The 18,192-nt window shown below is 32.5% G+C and overlaps 1 protein-coding gene and 1 long non-coding RNA gene across 3 annotated transcripts; one reads left to right on the top strand and one right to left on the bottom strand.

The window, feature by feature from the left end:
- Nucleotides 1-3,470: 3,470 nt before the first annotated feature.
- On the bottom strand, nt 3,471-10,625 carry LOC126739843 (dnaJ homolog subfamily C member 22). Of its 2 annotated transcripts, none has more exons than XM_050445660.1 (6): nt 10,236-10,625; nt 5,254-5,448; nt 5,015-5,193; nt 4,260-4,603; nt 3,991-4,206; nt 3,471-3,931 (listed from the first exon to the last, which is right to left on the bottom strand). In XM_050445660.1, exons 1-6 carry the CDS (start codon nt 10,300-10,302, stop codon nt 3,643-3,645), a joined length of 1,290 nt encoding a protein of 429 aa, XP_050301617.1. In that variant the 5' UTR covers nt 10,303-10,625; the 3' UTR covers nt 3,471-3,642. The 2 variants fall into 2 exon arrangements, with proteins under 2 accessions (XP_050301617.1, XP_050301616.1); XM_050445659.1 differs by having other exon boundaries at nt 10,089-10,624.
- Nucleotides 10,626-16,694: 6,069 nt separating this feature from the next.
- Nucleotides 16,695-17,864, top strand: LOC126739698 (uncharacterized). The gene is made up of 2 exons (XR_007661686.1): nt 16,695-16,987; nt 17,198-17,864. It is a non-coding gene; the product is annotated as an uncharacterized LOC126739698 (long non-coding RNA).
- Nucleotides 17,865-18,192: the final 328 nt, after the last annotated feature.

Genomic DNA, 18,192 nt, shown 5'->3' with positions numbered 1-18,192 from the left:
TCTTTGCTATTACGTATGCAAAATTTACTCGCGGAAAAGACATTCGAGTTTTTGTCTATCGAAGTCGACCAGCTATTTTATTATGCTGTTGAGGGTTATTGTTTATGGACACGCTTGATCTGGTCGGCCGCAATGCATCTTCAGTTTTGTTTCGTTTTGATGAATCTGCATTTGGTGGGGGCATGTGCTATAGTAATTTAATAATTAGTATTTTTATTTTTGGGTGTATAGAAAAGGTTTTTTTAGTGGATATTTTAGTGGTTATTTATGGACGACTGTTCGATATTGGCAATTGTATTTTAGTTGTGTTTTTTTGTAAGTAGTATTTATTTTTATCTATCTATCTTTTAATGCTCGTAGTAATTATTTTTTTCGTTTTTATATCACTACATAATTTTTCTCTTTGAGTTAATATTTCATGCGCTTTCATTCTCTTTTTCATTAAAGTGAATAATATTGAATACACATTTTTTCTAATTAACGATTTTTATTGTTTGTCTACCCGAAAAAAAAGTTCACGCTTCGCCACTGAGGATAGGAAAGGAATAGAACGGCCACGTGTTGACTGGGCGAAGGATGACGCGGAAGGGACAATCACAAATTTTTTAATTCCAATATTAGGGAAAATAACAAATATATACCATGAAACCAGTTACTTAGTACTGGGATTCTGAAATTACGATTCGACACGATTACTCGATATGACTGATTCAGAGAATCATGGCCAGCTAGGCCATAATGGCCAAATACCCATTATGTCACCACCCTCTCAAATTACAGATACAGACAAGGCTCTAGCGCCGGCGCGGCCTGCTTCTTAGGGGCGGAAAAATGCTTGACAAGAATTTCGAGATGTTTGCAGTTTGAATAATAAATGAAAAAAAATCATTCTCAATCAATCAAAATTCCTTTTTCCCTATTATTTCTGTAGTAATTATAATTTGATATTTTTTCTTTGCGGCCGAATTGCCACATAATAATGCCATAGATTTACAGAATATTCTGTAAATAGTTAATAGTAGTTCTGTAAAAGAATATTCTGTAGTATTCATCTGTAAATCTGTGGTAATGCCTCCTGATATTGCCGCTTCATGACCGTGCGCGAAATGAATATTAAATGGCAATTTTCTTCAGTGTATTGAGATGATTTCCAAATTTGACAACGTTATGGCAGAGCACCTTAGACGCATCCAGAGCAATAAAAACTTGAAACGGTTTTCCCACTATTTGGGCCCAATTATTCAAAATGAGATAATCTCGCTAATTTCGGCAGAAATCAATAAAATTATTTTATCTTAGACATACGAAAAAATACGTATTTTTCAATCATACTGGATGGAACATTTTTTAGGATTCTGCCAGATTACTGACGTAACAGGCGAAGAATATCAAATTTTATGACCGAAAAATTAAAGGAATTAAATTTGGATATTTATAAATTGCGAGGATAAAGCTATGACAACGCAGCCAATATGAAAGTCAAAAATAAAGGAGTGCAGCGCCAAATTTTAAATATAAATCCTCGAGCTTTTTATGTGCTCTGCACTGCACATTCTTTAAACCTTTTGGTAAACGATGCTGCTCGATCGACTTTTGAAACAACAAACTTTTTTGATTTAGTGCAAGAACTATATGTATTTTTCTCTTCTTCCACCAACCGTTGGGATATTTTTAAAAAACATTGTAAAGAACTGACACTAAAAGCTTTATCAGATACCAGGTGGTCAAGTAGAATAGATGCCTTAAAACCACTCAGGCACTGTTTTGAAGATGTGTGTAACGCTTTGGAAGATTTGAGAGATGATGCAAGTAAGGATATGTTTGCGAGGAATCAAGCAAAAAATATTTTAGAAAAAATAATAGGTTACAAAATTTATATGCTCGCTGGTAATGTGGTATAAAATACTTGAAAGGGTCAACGTTGTCAGTAAGATTTTGCAAGATCCAGAACAAAATTTGTCCAGAGTTAAAGAATATTTGACAAATCTTTTGAAATTTTTACAAAGTAACAGATGTGATGAAAAGTTCAACGATCTATTAGATGAAGCAAAGAAAATTGCCCAAGATGTTGAAGCGGAAACGGAATTTCCTGTAACCCGAATTCGAAGGAAACGTCAACCATTTAGTTACGAAAATGTCGTCGATCCAACAGACAATTTCAAAATTAATTTATATTTTTATATGCTAGACGTTTCCATTAATTCAATCAAGGACAGATTCGATTTGATGAACAAAGTTAATGAACCATTTTCATTTTTAAACTCTCTATTTGACTTAGAGCTTTATCCGGATCAATTGTTGATGAAATGCTGCCAAGATCTACACCTACTTCTCACGGATGAGGCAAGAGATGAAAAACACATAAATGGTGACGACTTATTCAGTGAAATCAAAGTGATACGCACTTTCATAAAATCGGAGGCTAGCGCGGAAAAATTACTTAAATGTTTGGTAGTTGACGGCTTGGCTTTAAATTTTCCAAACCTGACCATAGCTCTCAGAATATATTTAACGTTACCAGGAGAGAGATCCTTCAGCAAACTTAAGTTGATAAAGAACCATCTGAGATTCACGATGTCAAATGAGAGACCAAATAATTTATCAACAATTTCGATTGAACACGAAATTCTTGAGAGTGTGGATATTCAGTTGTTAATTAAGACTTTTTCCGAAGCGAAAGCCAGAAAATTTATTTAGTTGCAATAATTTTACAGTTCCCCTTGTTATATAAAGTAACGTAATTTATTAATATTTAATATAACTTGTTACTTGCTACTTTTGTGTTTTTCTTTTTACTGGCCATAGGCTTTATGTTTTGCGTATATTTCTAATGACGTTGTTAAGTAACTTTTTATTATAATATATAAAAAAATGTTTTTTTAAGCTGGGGTGGGGTGGAGGTAGTAAAGCGCGAGAGAGGGGGCTTGGGTTTTGGGGGGTCAAATCCACCCTTGTCAGGGGCGGTGTACTTGCCCCGGGGCGCCTCATACCTTATAGACGGCACTGGATACAGATGTTATGCTAAGAAAAAAATATTAGTTTATCGCTTTCGGATAACTGAACCTTCAAAATCACTGCTGAGAAAGATATGCCATGAGAAGAACCATTTTTTACTGTTTAGGTTCTATATGTTCACCTTTACAATCACCACATTTTTTTCTCTACGCTGATAATAGGAAAAAATGTTACAGTTCTAAATAATCTGTTAAAATCACAGATGAGATTTATATCGATAAAGGACAAAATATTTGAATAACCAATGAATTTGTCATGTAATTTATGGGAAAGGAACTAGTTTTAGTATGTCACCATGGTCAAGCCAAAAAGTCACCACACTTTTCCAGCAATTAAAACATCAAGCCTGGTCTTTTATCAATCGTACACAATACTAAATTATTTATTCATATAAAAGTGGTCAACTTGCCATTTAAAATGATATGATTATTTAGAATAAAATTTGGTTTCAAAAATAAAAAATAATTCTTTTATTCATTTACAATTTGCAGTTTATTTTATTTGCATATAATTTTTAATAAATCATCTAGTTTATTGGTATCTACGCATGTATTAAATTTATATACAGTATAATAAATTATATTAAAACCGAAATAATTGTATAAAAGTCCTAAAGAAAAAAATAAATTATAATTCATGTTCATCTTCTTTAACCGATTTTTTATTTTTCCGTCTCCTTTTACTCTTAATATTCGATAGAATGTCATACGCTTGCTGAATCTCCATAAACTTTTCCTGCGCGTCTCTCAGCTTATCCGGATCCTTGCATTTATCTGGATGATTTTCTCTGCTCAATGTGCGCCATCTGGAAGTAATTTCTTGTTGACTTGCGGTGGGACTTACTCCCAAAACTTTATAAGCATTCTGTTCCCCTTGCGGATCGGAAAGATCTATAACTTGTTTCCAAATTTCATACCTGAAAAAATATATTTGAATTTAGTTTATATTGAATCAAAAATATTTTTTCTTACTCACCATCCGTGATGCTGAGCATATAAATAAATATCATATAAAGATTGTTTAAAATCAGTCCACCAGGAACTAGTGAAAAAGTGATGTATGGCTTCATGTACTGGTATTTCATCTCCATTGGAATCAGTTATTTTTCCATTAAAGTAAATGTATGATGACCAGAGGCTTAGGTAGAGGATAGTGCAAAGTCCTAAAGTGGTCAATCTCTTCCATAGAGGCCTAAAAACATTAATTCATTATACAGGAAAGGGCCTAAAATGCCTCAAGCTCACTTTTTCTTTTTAGGAGTCCTTCGCCATTCTTTTGACCAAGTGTCAAAAGTAAATGCTGCGGAAAACATTACAATTGACAACCAAACGCTGTCGTCATAAAAGTACCATCTGGACAAGTATGATACGTAGGAGACGAGGATTGTGAGCCATGGTTTTCCTTGTTCTCTCCCAATATTTCCTACCACCCATACACCTAAAGCGACTCCCAGAGGTATGAACCAGTGCAGGTAGGTATTCCAGTTTATACCATATAGTTCATCTTGAGGAATTGCTAAGAAAATTAACTGGCCCCAGAGATAACCGACCATTACAGCCGAGATGAATCTGCTGGTTGAAAACGGTGGCTACAAAAAGAATATCGAAGATATATGATTAGCAAATAAGTATAATTGAATAAGAACATTTAACTGATGGCAATGAATATTTTTGTATAATAAACAAAATTAGTTATATTTAAGTATTTCTTAATCATTGATATGTATTTTTATAAAATTTTTAAATTCTATTGAAGCCCAAGAAAAGTTAAAGATTATTAGCTTAATTATATGGATAAATATGTTTTAAATTGCATCTATCTATTTACTTTTTATGCTTCGATAGTAATGTTTCTGATTTTTTACATATAGATACATGATTATGTAGCTATTTTCCTGATTTTGAACTTTACAGAATATATTTAACAGCTTAAAGATGATTTCAATAAATATGTTCCGGAATTAAATGAATGCCTATTAAATTAAGGAGATCTGACATACTTTTCGATTTTTCCTCATTTTAAAAATGAGTTCTTCCAGAAAGTGTGGATCGTTATTGCAGTCCCGTACATATCTGGGAATTTTAGTGATGTCCGCTAACCATCCTAGGCCGTAGCCCCCCAAAGTACTTCCGGTCAAGAATGCGTGTGCATCTCGTTCCAAATAAAATAAGTGGAGTCCTTAAAAACAAAAAGGTGTATTAGTATATGTTAGAGGGATAATTCTAATTCTCAAGTTACCGAAAACACCGCCGAATAACCAACAAAAATACGCCCAAAAAAGGCTTTTCTTAGGTCTGGATGCGTTTTCTGAATTAAGCAGAGTCCACTGTTGCTGTATGGCTTGCAGTAACTCGGTTTCGTGTTGTTTTCCGCTATTTTTGGTTGTTTTTGAGTTTGGCTTGTCATCTTTACGATGATTCTGCGAAGAATTTTCTGTAGGGAAAGAAAACATAGTCAACAAGCGTTTCAAGCGTTCAAGCAAAAAATTGCACATTAGGAACCAGAAAAGGGAGAATCTTATTTTTATAGTTGCATAAATTTTTCTATACCGGGTGATTCCAAATTGAGTGCAAAGATTTTATGGGGCGTATTTACCAGGCAAAAATAAGAAATTTTTTTTCATACAAACGTATGTCCTAACTGGTTTTGTTTTCTAGATACAGAGTGTAAAAGTTTTTTAATTAAAAAAATATTTTTTTTTGTTATTTAAATCTGCTGTTGTATCTGTCACTTAGGCTTAGTTAAGTTTTGCAAAAAAAAATTAAACGAATCTCAATAATCGGCCAGGCCAGGCACAGATTTTGATTTTTTTCCTGGAAACAAAGCTTGATACGAGTAAGGCTCAAGAGAAAAGAAAGTTACATTATTGACTGCCTAACCCAAAAAAAAATTAAATTGTCAAAAAAGCGGTGACGTACCATAATTTTACTAGAATAAGTATCAAGTAGGTATCCTCCTGAAACGCCACTAGAATTAATAAATTCATTTTATTCCCACCAAAGGAGGGCCTTTATGACGACAAATAGGCCTACCAAATTTTATTTAAATCGGCTGGAAGGATTTTGAATAATTGATAAAAAACCGATTTTATTAAAAAACTTTTGTACTCTAGAAAACGAAATAAGTAAGGACATACGTTTACATGAAAAAAAGTTCTTATTTTTGGCTGGTAAATACGCCCTTGAAATCTTTGCACTCAGCTTTGAATCACCCTGTATAATAATTCTGCCATTATTTTTTAATTTATTCAATTATCAATAGTCAAGGTGTTTTTATAACTTGTATTATTAGGAGTAGTAGTATACGGAAAACGCAGACAGTAAATTAGATCACCTATAATAATTATAGAAACAATGTATACTATAATGTGGAAGTAAGCAAAATAAGTGTGTCGACTTTTCCTCATTCTTATGGAATCTTCGTTGGTTTTCAGGTGAGTTTTCGGAGTAATATAACAGCTAGGAAGATATGCAATCTTGCTTGGAAAAGAAACTGCAAGAAAACGAAATCAACTTTCTTTTAAACGGTACTCACATTAACACAGAAGAGATAGAAAATCCCCTTAAAAGAATCAACTTGCTGAAATAAGTGCCACTGAGGAAATAAAGGTACAGCAAAACATGGGAAAAAATGCATTACACAATATATCAACAGGATCCAAATAAACGAGAAAATGTTTATCACATATAATAAAAAATTGCATGATGCCTACAGCTGTTTTAATAACACGACCATAAAAAAATGCTTTAATGAAAAAGAAGGAAACTGTTCTGGATAAATCTTTAAAGATAGTACGGAATTAGGATGATGTCTTAAGGAATTTTTGTGGTCCAGGGTGATTTGGATTACCTCGACCAACAGCGGCAAGGCCTATTCCAGCCACAATCGGAAGTAAGATATCTGATTAGGAGACTCTTAATGCGCTCTCTTTGCCAACGTTACTTTTTGAGGAAAAAGACTACGAGGACTGCGAAAGTGCGAAAGGATTTGCCTATGCGTTTCATTGACGCGTCTTGGAAAAATGCTGTGATACTACCCCAGTACCCTAGCAAATCTGGTAGACGCCTCATTCAAATTCATACGGAAACAAATGGATTGTGCGGTACCTACAGTATAGTATATGTTGCGGAGTAGTTAGTAGATGTAATTGTCTAAAGCGTCGGTGGTGAGTATTTATTCGAAACTGGACTTTACTGTATAAATATGAAGGTGTTTTTAATTTTAAAACTTTGTAACTAAGAGAAGCAAAATGTAATTTTCGACGATTGAACATGTTTAACCATCCTATATCCTTAAGCTTATGAGGTATATGATTTCGGCGACGAATTCCAAAAATAAGACGAAGGCATGCATTTTTGCACTTTTTGAATTCTACGAGAGTCGACTTGATCTAAGCATGGTCCATACACGATATCACAATGGTTGAAATTGGATAACACTAAAGAATCACAAAGATGCTTTTTTAAGTCTTGACCTAAGACTTTTCTTTGGTTATAGATAAGTTTAAGTGCACTATATGCTTTCTTTAATTTATCAGTTATATGCTCATGAAATCGAAGATCAGAATCAATAATAAAACCTAAGGATTTCGAAGTATTAGTTATTATAATAGGGGTGTCATTTATTTTTATTTAGAGTTCCTCGCTTATTCTAGATCTGTGGCTTTAAAGTCCTCCAAATAAGGTAACTGACGGTTTCGTAGGGTTTATTTTTAAATAATGTTGTTTGGAAACTGTAATTAGATGTTGGAGTTCGGTATTAATATTTTGATTTACAGATGTTATATTATTAGCGTTAAAGTGAAAATAAAGCTGAGTATCGTCGGCGTACAAATAGTAATTACAAAATTTTAAAAAGTCTTTAAATCCGCAAGTATAAATTGTATAAAGAAGTGGTCCTAATATACTTCCTTGAGTGTTACCCACCAATAGAGGTATAGTATCTGATTTGGAACTTTTCAAAACTGTTTGCTGTCGACGTTTACTCAAAAAAGAAGTAAAAAACTTAACTGCGCAATTTGAAAAGCCGATATAATGCAAGATAGACAAAAGAATTTCATGATTTATGAGGTCAAAAGCCTTTGTATAGTCTAGCAAAATAAGAGCACTAAATTTATCCTCATCCCACGCTTGAAAGATATCATCAGGTACGTCAGCCATAGCTGTAGCACAGCTATATCCTTTTCGAAAGCCTGACTGTCTTAATGGCAAAATCTTATTTTCATTTAAAGAAACACGAACCTGTATGTCTACATTTTTTTCTAATACTTTAGAAAGTGTTGGAAGAATGCTTATTGATCGCAAATCTTTCAATTCTTTAGGTTGCGATATTTTAGGCAAAGTATGCTTCAAAGTGTGACGTAAGCATGCTTCCACATATCTGGAAAATATGATTTAGTTATACATTCATTTATCATATGAAGTAAAAAAGAAATCATAAATGGACAACAAAATTGAATCATTGCATTGTAACATTAAGGTCGTCGCATCCGAATGCTTTGCTTTTTATAGATAAAATAATTCTCATTAACTCTTTCTCTGTCACAACCCTCAAACTAAAAATATTTTGAGCATTATTTTTAAGAATATTTATATAAAAGTCAAGTAGACTTTGGTCTGGTTGTTGAGGATTAGTGCATATCGATGAAAAAAAGTTATTTATTTCGTTAACATTAGATAGATGCGTTGGAATGCATCTTTGCTTATTTTTTGTAATATAAAGTTTTTTTAGCTCGGCCCATGTTTCCTTACAAGATAAATTACCTTCAAATTTAGTTCTTAAAAAAGCCTTTTTTTCATTGCGAAGAGCTGCTGTTGTAAAATTTCGTAATTGTTTGTAATATGCGTAGTGATCTGGGTTTTTTGAAGTTTCAAATTTTTTTAAAGCTTTGTCTCTTAATTTTTGAAGATTTCTGATATTTTCTGTAATCCAGGGAGCATATTTATAGTTTCTATTTTGTTTAAATACCTTTAAGGGAGCGTGCCTATCAAAAAGTTGTTTTAGTGTAGTGTAAACAAATTTTACTTTGTCGTCTATATCATTCATAGTGTAAATATTATGCCAAGGTAAATCAAGATCGTTTTGAAAGTTGGTAAGATTTATGTTATTAAAAGAACGAAAAGAGAAACATACTGGTGGTTGTTAGTCCACTTGAAATTTTATTTTTAAATATACCAGAAGATGGTCAGACAGGGACACGTTTTGGACCCCAGGGTCTTTAATATGCTCAAAATTTGTGAAAATAAGGTCAATAAGAGTTATCGAAGTAGAGGTTATATGAGTAGGTTCGTTAATTATTTGAGCAAGATTAAAAGTATCAATAAGTGATTCTTTTCTTAGTTGAATCGGTGGAGTTTAGAAAATTTTTATTAAAGTCGCCAGTGCATATTATATTTTCAGATACCGTGTATAGGTTGGCCAAAACATCTTCTACGTGTGAAAAAAAAATCTAAATCATTATTTGGTGGCCTGTAGATATTTCCTATTGTGACGTGATTATTGCCTGAAGTAACCTTTATCCAAATGTATTCAACAAAATCAAGCATTACTGTACATAAAACTTAAAATTTAATATTTGATTTTACGTAAAAAGCGACACCACCCCCTCGCCTCGTTTGCCTATCACACCTCGTAATATTATAATTAGTATTATTAATATCAGTACTATTAATTCCTGAGTGTAACCAGGTTTCAGTTACTGCTAAAATATCTACATTAAAATCAAGAACCAATTTTTTGTCAAACTTTTTAATTATTTAAGAATAAAGAGTAGGTTTTACATATAAAACGTATTTGGACATAAATTTTTAAAACATAGCAAATCAAATATCAGTTTCATCAGGAGCATTATCAATGGAATACCAGCATATATTATTGAGAATCTCCTATATAAAATAGGTATATGATGCTGTTTATTTTATAATGGTTTTGACGACTCTCAAGCTGCCTTCGACAATTATTGTCATTAATTAATCTCACTCTTTAATTTATGTTTTTCTTGTAAAAATTTAAATTGTAACATATGTATTATCAAGTTGTCGAAATCCATGCAGTTTTTCAAATATATCCCTTACCTGCGCCAATACTTTTTGCACTTCTGATAAAACTATCGGTTCCCACATCGGCATTTTGACTGCATTCGCTCCCGAACAAATGACTTAGGACGCAAAACAATTTTTTCGTAAACGTGGGCTTTAATTGTTCTCTTAACTGTTTCGTACCTTTGACACTCCTCAGGGTATCCGTTGCACTTTTAGGGTGCGCTCGTTTCCGGTTTTTAGTATCCATTTTTTTTTACAACCTACTTATACATTTGTTTCAAACTAAATTTCAATAACGTACAGCAATAGTACACGTAAGTTGGTCACACATTTTCAAACTGATAAAAACCGCGATAAAATTTTAATAATGCATAAATAAACGCGGGTAATGTTAATATTGTTTCTATTACACAATGGTACCTTACTAGACTATGGCGGCTATAATCACACTAATCAAATACAGAAAGCTCTGGTCGTCTAACATTTTTCTTGTTGGAATTTCGATGGTTTTCGAAAGTGCGACACGACGGCCCCAGCCTTCACTTCTTTTACTGAAGAAGAAATTTTCGTTTATGACACGGAATTTCAGGTCGGCGTACTCCTTACCTTGAATACGAAGAAATGGTAAAGTAGGTCATCGACGACAGGTTTACAGTTATACCTGATGAGCTTAAATCGCACTGATGTTAAGAGATTACTGTAAATTTGTTTTATTGGGAATGAACAAATTGCACCCATTGAACTAAATTTTTTGGCAATTTTTTTCAATCTGTCCATTAGAATATTAAATAAAATACAGGGTGTTCCATCTTTTAGTAAATGAAAGATATTAAGTTAATTTTAGACGACCCTAAATAATGCTGAGTAAATCAGGCTATGGGAAGTTAATTGAGGTGGTTTTTTAAAGTGATATTTAAAATTTATAATTTAGTGAAAATTTTCTATACGATTTTTGTGAAAGACAAAAAGACGATTAATTATAAAAATGTCATGATTCTTGTAATATTTTATATTATTTAATTAATTTACTTTCTATATTAATTTTTTTTGAATAAGAGAAAAAAAGTGCTGACATTTAAAATCGAATAGGTATATTACTTTAAAAATGTATCAAAGTGAAAAAATAATAATGAGGATTGAATATTTAAAAAAAAATGTGAAATTTCAAATGTTTGGTATTCAACTTTATTCACATCAGAAATGACAAATACGGACGGCAAGAATATGGCAAAAAGGATCATAAAAACAACTGATGTTTTTATGATCTTGATACGACCTTAATTGGTCGATTGATTCCTATTTATCTGGGAAAAAGCAAGGTATGGATATCTGCTACATTTGGAGTTCGAAAACTATTAAAAATTACTAAATCCGAGGTAGGGTTGCGACCTTTAAGCGTGGTGCTCAATCAAGAAAAACCACGAAAAACTTAGACAGACGCATTAAACGACTTCGTAAAGCCTATAACAGCTTTACAAATCTTTTAATTCAAGATATTATTTATATAGTCTTTGGACTTAAACACAAACTGTAATTATACCCAACTTACTTAAACCAGTCCATAAAAGTAAATCACAAAGACACTTACACCGTATTCATCTTCCTACAACGCAAAATTCCCCGCGAATAAAACAAACAAAACGGCCCTTCCAAATACGCACTAAACACTCACAAAGTTACTATTTACATTAAATAACTAAATAAAATCACATATCGCATTCATTCCAGGCGAGCGACTCATCATCATCATCAAGCAATCTTATCAGAATCATCAAAACATTCTCAGGATATTAGTGAGCTATGCCAGAAATATTTATTCATAAAATCATGAAAAACATAAAATATAAACTATCAAAATAAATATTATATATTTTTTATAAAATCTATTAATAGTCTTAATTTATTACCGCTGAAATTGTTATCTAATTCTGCCACCGATGCAGTTTATCTGATCCATTAAAGTCAAAGTACTTATTTTTAAACGACTGCCATAACTTATAAACCTTTATTAATTGCGTTCATTACTAATTAAAACTGCTTTCCTAAATTCTAATATAAATTTGTAACTGAAATTTTGGAGAATTTCATAAAGGTTAATCTTTTGTGAATGTCGTATTCCGCTTCTGACCTGTATTTAGAATTTCCAAGAAGGTAAACCTATATATATTATACCTTGTGGTAGGTATCTAAAAAATATGAAAAGACAGGTATATTTATCCAAGTAAACTAAATGCATTCAACCATGATTGAACCAATTTCGAGAATCAAATAAATTTATATCTGATAAACGATTTGGCTTTAGAAAAAATATTTGATCGATCTTTAACACCACATACTAAAAATATTTTGTATTTTATATATACATACATATATTATACATGAATATTTGTCCTTAAATAAATCAGAGTTTAAGTTCACATAGAATGGGGAAGTTTGATGTGCCACAGGTAGTAGTAAAAAGCCCAATAATTGTTTACAATCCGGTTAAGATCTTGTCGTGCATGGCAAGAAATGGCTGTTAAAGCAGGAGATGCTCTTAGAAAAGTAAAAGCTTGGTACGATCTCCATTATCTAACTTTAAACACAAACGAATCCATCAATTCGTAGCAATTTGTAAATTGTTCTCCTACTGATCATCGTCAATCACTAAACTGCGAGTGCATCAGTTTGGGTGTCAGGATGCTAACTCATGGCTCTCTAAAAATTAAATATCCAAGTGTCAATGAATTAGTTGATTCAAATTTAGGTTGGCACCGTCACGTTCAATATATCTTTAACAAGTTAGGAAAAATTACATGCAAGTTCTACCAATTACGGGTTCAGAATCTTTATTAAATTACTGCACTATTGATTGGAGAGTAACTTGTCAGTAGCAGCCCTTGGTTGTAATTAAAAAATATTTAATTAAAATTTTAAAAAGGAAAAATAGATTATATCCCATTGATCTAAATTAATCTAGATATTGTGGACTACAAAATTACTACTAGACAATCTCCTCAGGTTTATGGCAATAGTTAAAAATACAAGGCTATCAAAATGCCAAAGAAGTATACAAGTTGGGGAATTGGAGATTACACGTTATCCAAAATAATGATAAGCCGTCTCGGGTCGTCTCATTAGTAGGTATTTGCTGTTTTTATTCTTACAGAATAATAATAATTTTTCTATTTGACTTCACACTGCACTGTTGAATTTTGAACTGCTATTATTTTGTTTCAAGTTATTATGGCGGTTTAAACTACTTCCGAAAGGGTTTAAATTATTCAATGGTGTAATGGTGGCAATTCAGCAGTACAATGTAAGGATTTGTATTCCATTAGATTTAAAAATACACCGATTGCTTGCGAAAAAAACAACTTTAAACATGGTTTCGAATTTTGAGACATCTTTGTCTTCAAGATTGTCATAAATGACAAAGTTGATTGAAGTTGGAAAAAACATGAGTACAAGTGTTTCAAATATTCCAAAATTCGAGAGATATTTCCTGAAGACCAGTGGCGTAGAACGAAATTTTGTGAAACCATGATGAAAAAAGTTAATACGACGAAATATTATATTTTCGGATTAATCTTTTTTTGCATTAGATAGGAAATACTACTTTCCGTTGTATGATATTGGTATCGAGAAAATTAGCATAGAAGTTTTCAATTCCGTACTCAGTATCCTCCAAAATTAAATTTGTTAGGCTAGTAATCAAAATCAAAAATCATTTATTGTCTTAGATACTAGAAACATAGTATAGACACGTCACGATTGCTATACAAAGCAAAATATATGGTAAATGTACGGGTATTATTTGTCAAAATCCAGGGATTTGTCAAAATATATGAACATACATATAATAAAAACAAAATAATATATAAAACAATAAACATTAAAAAGTTCTAATACTGATCAAATTACACAAGTTAACACATATTTGGTATGCAGTATACACTCTAACATTTTAAGACGGTTTCAAACTCTCCAACTGAATAAAAAACATCGCTTTTGCCAATTTTACTTCTGTAGTTAATAAATTAAAAAGATGGCTTCCAGAATACAAAGGAGATTTTTTATAAAATTGGTGAGTATGCTTAGTGAGAAGTAAGTTGTTATGCTGATGTCGATCACCCAATGTAATCAATTTACTTTTATTTTTAAATATAATTTGAAGAACCTTCAAAACATAAATAAACTTTATTTTTAAATATTGTTTAAGAGAAAATGGATTTTTTTTTCTAATACTGTTTGAGATATTGGTAGAATATGATCCATTGGAGACACCCACATGTTGGGCGCCAAAGTTCCACCCACTTTTGTCATTGGAATTTTTGCCAGAAAAGAAATACACTCATCAGATATTTATTAAGTATTCCAGGATTTTGACTTTAAATTGAAGGTCAAGAATCTGTCCTAGTCTATAGTAGGTTTAACTATGTCAAAAACGACTTTTGAAGGAGATAAGGGTGTTAATTTGGGGTGGGGAGAAAAAAATTATCGCCTATAGTTTCGATATTAAATATTAAATATTTTTTCCATATTGTTTGGAATATTCATGGCATATGGTCCATTGAAGAAACCCACATGTTGGGCGCCAAAGTTCCACTTACTTAAGTCAAATTTTGTTGAAGTTTGTGACAGGAAAGGAATAGACTTAGCACATATTCATTATTCCAGGAATAATCGGCCAAATATTTTAATCCCCTGTAAGGTATTTCAGGAATATTCCTGAAAGAATAAAAGATTAGTTCATATATTTATTTTTGTTAACACAAGTAGTTTTTAGGCAGTTACATCCAATGGTGGGTGAGCATTCTCCAACTGCTTGGAAGGAATTTGATAATTTTTTATGAGCAGTTAAATACATATATCTTGACTTATTATTAATAATAATTCAAGGAGTGACTTGATAATAAATAATAGACATACTGAAAAATGCCACTTCTCATCCATTATGGGTTTAACAAGAGAAGGTATTAAATTAAATTTTTTTATCGCTATCGGTATTTTTATAAGAAAAATTATATTTTAAACATTTTTATTATTAATTTAGAAAGAGGGACGGGCATTTTTCCTGGAAAATCTAACTTTGTTTTGAGTTGAAGGCAATTTTTCTCTCCAAGGTCCAAGAGCAATCGGATTTGAGGCTCTTGAAATGCTTATTTTAATATCTAGATTTTTATACATTGGCGCATATTTTTGGCTATAACTTCTGAACCACCTCGAACATTTTTCAAAACCTTTACACCCTTATACAGCAGGATCCTCCAGAATAAATTTGAGGGTAGAATCGTGATTCTAGGTTAAAAATTTGGGTGGTACTAATCTTTCTATTTTAGACATCCCTATTATACGGCCATTTTTTATTGATGGTACTTTAAACGTCCAAACATACCTTAAGTTTCTGCAAAACAAAGTTCTTTTGCCATTCAAATCCTCCCTTAATTAGACCTGGAGGTCGGCCTATTTTCATACAAGTATAAAGACAGCTGTCCTATTCATAATGCGGTTATGGTAAATAGATAAAACTACCCCCCCAATCAAAGTTAGAGACTTATTAGTCATACTGAAAAATAGCGACGTAGCAGAGCGGACGAAATGAACGTGCGCGTTGCCTTTAAAGCGGGGTTTCCACATGCAGGGATAACTGGCGTCAGTTTTATTGCATGTGGAAACCTGTAATATCGACTGGTGCAAGTTTAGTGGCAGCACTAAACCATGCGCCAATAAAGTTCAACCCTTGTGTACTTTTTGGCGCCAGTATTTGTGTAAATATAAGCTGGAGTATTTTTCGTTCCCAAAACAATGTCGAATTTTTCAAAAAAATGCTCTACTGAGTTAATAATAAAGTTCTTAGAAGCCTACGAACAACAACCTTGCTTATGGAATAATAAAATTGGTGACTATAAGGACCGAAATAAAAGGGATGCAGCCTTAAGAAGAATTGTTGGTATCATGTCTGATTATCTTAGCGAGTTTGATGTGAATTCGGCAAAGGCAAGGTGTTAAAATCTCATAAAACTGGATCATCTACAAATGATTTATATACCCCAACTTTAGGATGGTTTTCAGTTGCTGATCGTTTTTTAAGTGCTATTGTTGAATCAAGGGAGACAAAAAACACTTTGGTAAGTAAAACATTTATTAAGCATATTTAAAAGTAATACGGAACGTGTAAAATATTAGATCCTTTCGTTTTGCCATGCAACTTTTCTTGGTCCTACGAAGTATTGAGCATATTTATTTTTTACTGTCTCAGCTTCCCTTGGATAGTTATGACTTCCCATATTCGTGATGCTGCTTAATCCATCTCGTCTAATTTCTCGCCATGTACCTGATACCATTTCCCCTGTCTCTAAATTTTCCGAATCTGTTAGTCTTGCAGTTAAATAATAAGAAAAAATCTTGCGTCATCAGTTGTGTAGTGCACAACATGACAGAACCAATTTATCCGCCTTTTTATGAGATAGTGAAATGGGTTTCTCAAAGACTCTAAATGTGGAAACTAATGTTCCGAAAGCATTCCCTACTATGCGTCTTGCTCTACTAAGATGGTAATTAAATTTTTTTTTTCTTAACAAAGTTGAGTAGCTCGTGAGTATGGCTTTAAAAGATAAGTCTTTAAAGGGAACGCATCATCTGCCACTATGACACAATTCGATGGCATATTGAGAGTTTTGCCTTCAATTTCCGTTTTTAAAGCAGATCGTGAAAATATCCCTCCATTTGATTCTCTTCCTGCTGCGCCCACTTCTAAATATATAAAACAGTAATTGCTGTCTACCAATGCTAACATTATCGTACTAAAATAGCCTTTATACCCATATAGCCACGGTTGCTTGGACATTTTATATTTACATGCTTGCCGTCTATGACTCCCACACATCCAGGAAAATTCCATCAAGTTGCAAAACCATGTTCTATTTCTTTCCACTCCAGTTGTGTAGCAGGTATCTATGGAAAAATATAATATAAAAGCAATGATGTGACGAATATGATATGGTTAAGTTTTCTTGGAAAACATATTTTAATTCGAAAATTTTTAGATAACCAAATGTTTATAGTCGCTAAGTAAAAGTAGATATTTATGTTATTACTGTGAAGAAAGAAACCATTACGGTATAAAGAATTATAGCATACATATGTTTTCTTTATTCCAGGAATTCCAAGAATTACAGATTACTCAAGATGAGAAAATAGATGGTGATGATACTGCTGATTCGGATCACAGCGAAATTGTGGAAGAAACAACTGAAAGCTCGTTTCAGGTACCTTCAGCGTCTTTTGCAAAGATAGCAAAAACGAGGAACAAATCTGCACCTTCTAAAAAGCAGAAAGCGATTCTATTACAGCTGCGGTTACTACTCTCCAAGACATTTCAAACAAAGCTGAACATTTACACGAAAATGCCGATGAGTTTGAAGCATTTGGAAAAATTGTTGCTGCACATTTGAGACGTCTTTCACTATATGATGCCTTACAAAGTCAAGAAGATATAATGAAATATTTGGTACAAAAAAGGTTAGGACGGTATGCTTCTTTTTGCACAAACACGTTTACATATCAGCAGAATCAATCACCCGTAATACCACCATACCCTTAACCAACAGGTTCCAGTTCGGATTCAGCAAGTGTTAACTTTCAGGAACAAACTAGTACTATATTGAGATCACAAATGGAACATTTCATCACTGAACATGAAATCGCTAATTTATTAAGCCAAGCTTGGAACAATACCTAAATACAGTTTTGTTATTACTTTTTGATTCTTATGTTAGTAGCACCTACCTAGTTAGAAAATTAGAAATAAAGAATATCTTACCTTGATGTATTCCTTTAGAACAGTATAAAGAGCATCCAGAACATCACATATAAATTTTGATATTGTGCATTTTGGTATCCTGTACATATATTGTAGATATATTGGCCAATCTGGAAGAAAAATTTCTACACGCGTTAAAGAACATGTAGCGTTGTTTGAGAAATTTAAAAATACAGACGTCCGTGATACAAAGTCAGCGTTTGCGAATCACCTGTTAGCTTCCACACATCACTTTTCTCCAGAGGTCGGAGCTGAAATACTTCATGAATGCCCTAAAGGGAAAAAGCTTGACCTTCTGGAGAGGAGCCAAGAAGAGTCCTGTTCTTGTCTGTG

This window comes from Anthonomus grandis, chromosome 8, assembly GCF_022605725.1.
Source record: "Anthonomus grandis grandis chromosome 8, icAntGran1.3, whole genome shotgun sequence".
NCBI lineage: Eukaryota > Metazoa > Arthropoda > Insecta > Coleoptera > Curculionidae > Anthonomus > Anthonomus grandis.
The sequence above is the reverse complement of the archived record's forward strand: the minus strand, read 5'-3'. Positions and strand labels throughout refer to the sequence as shown.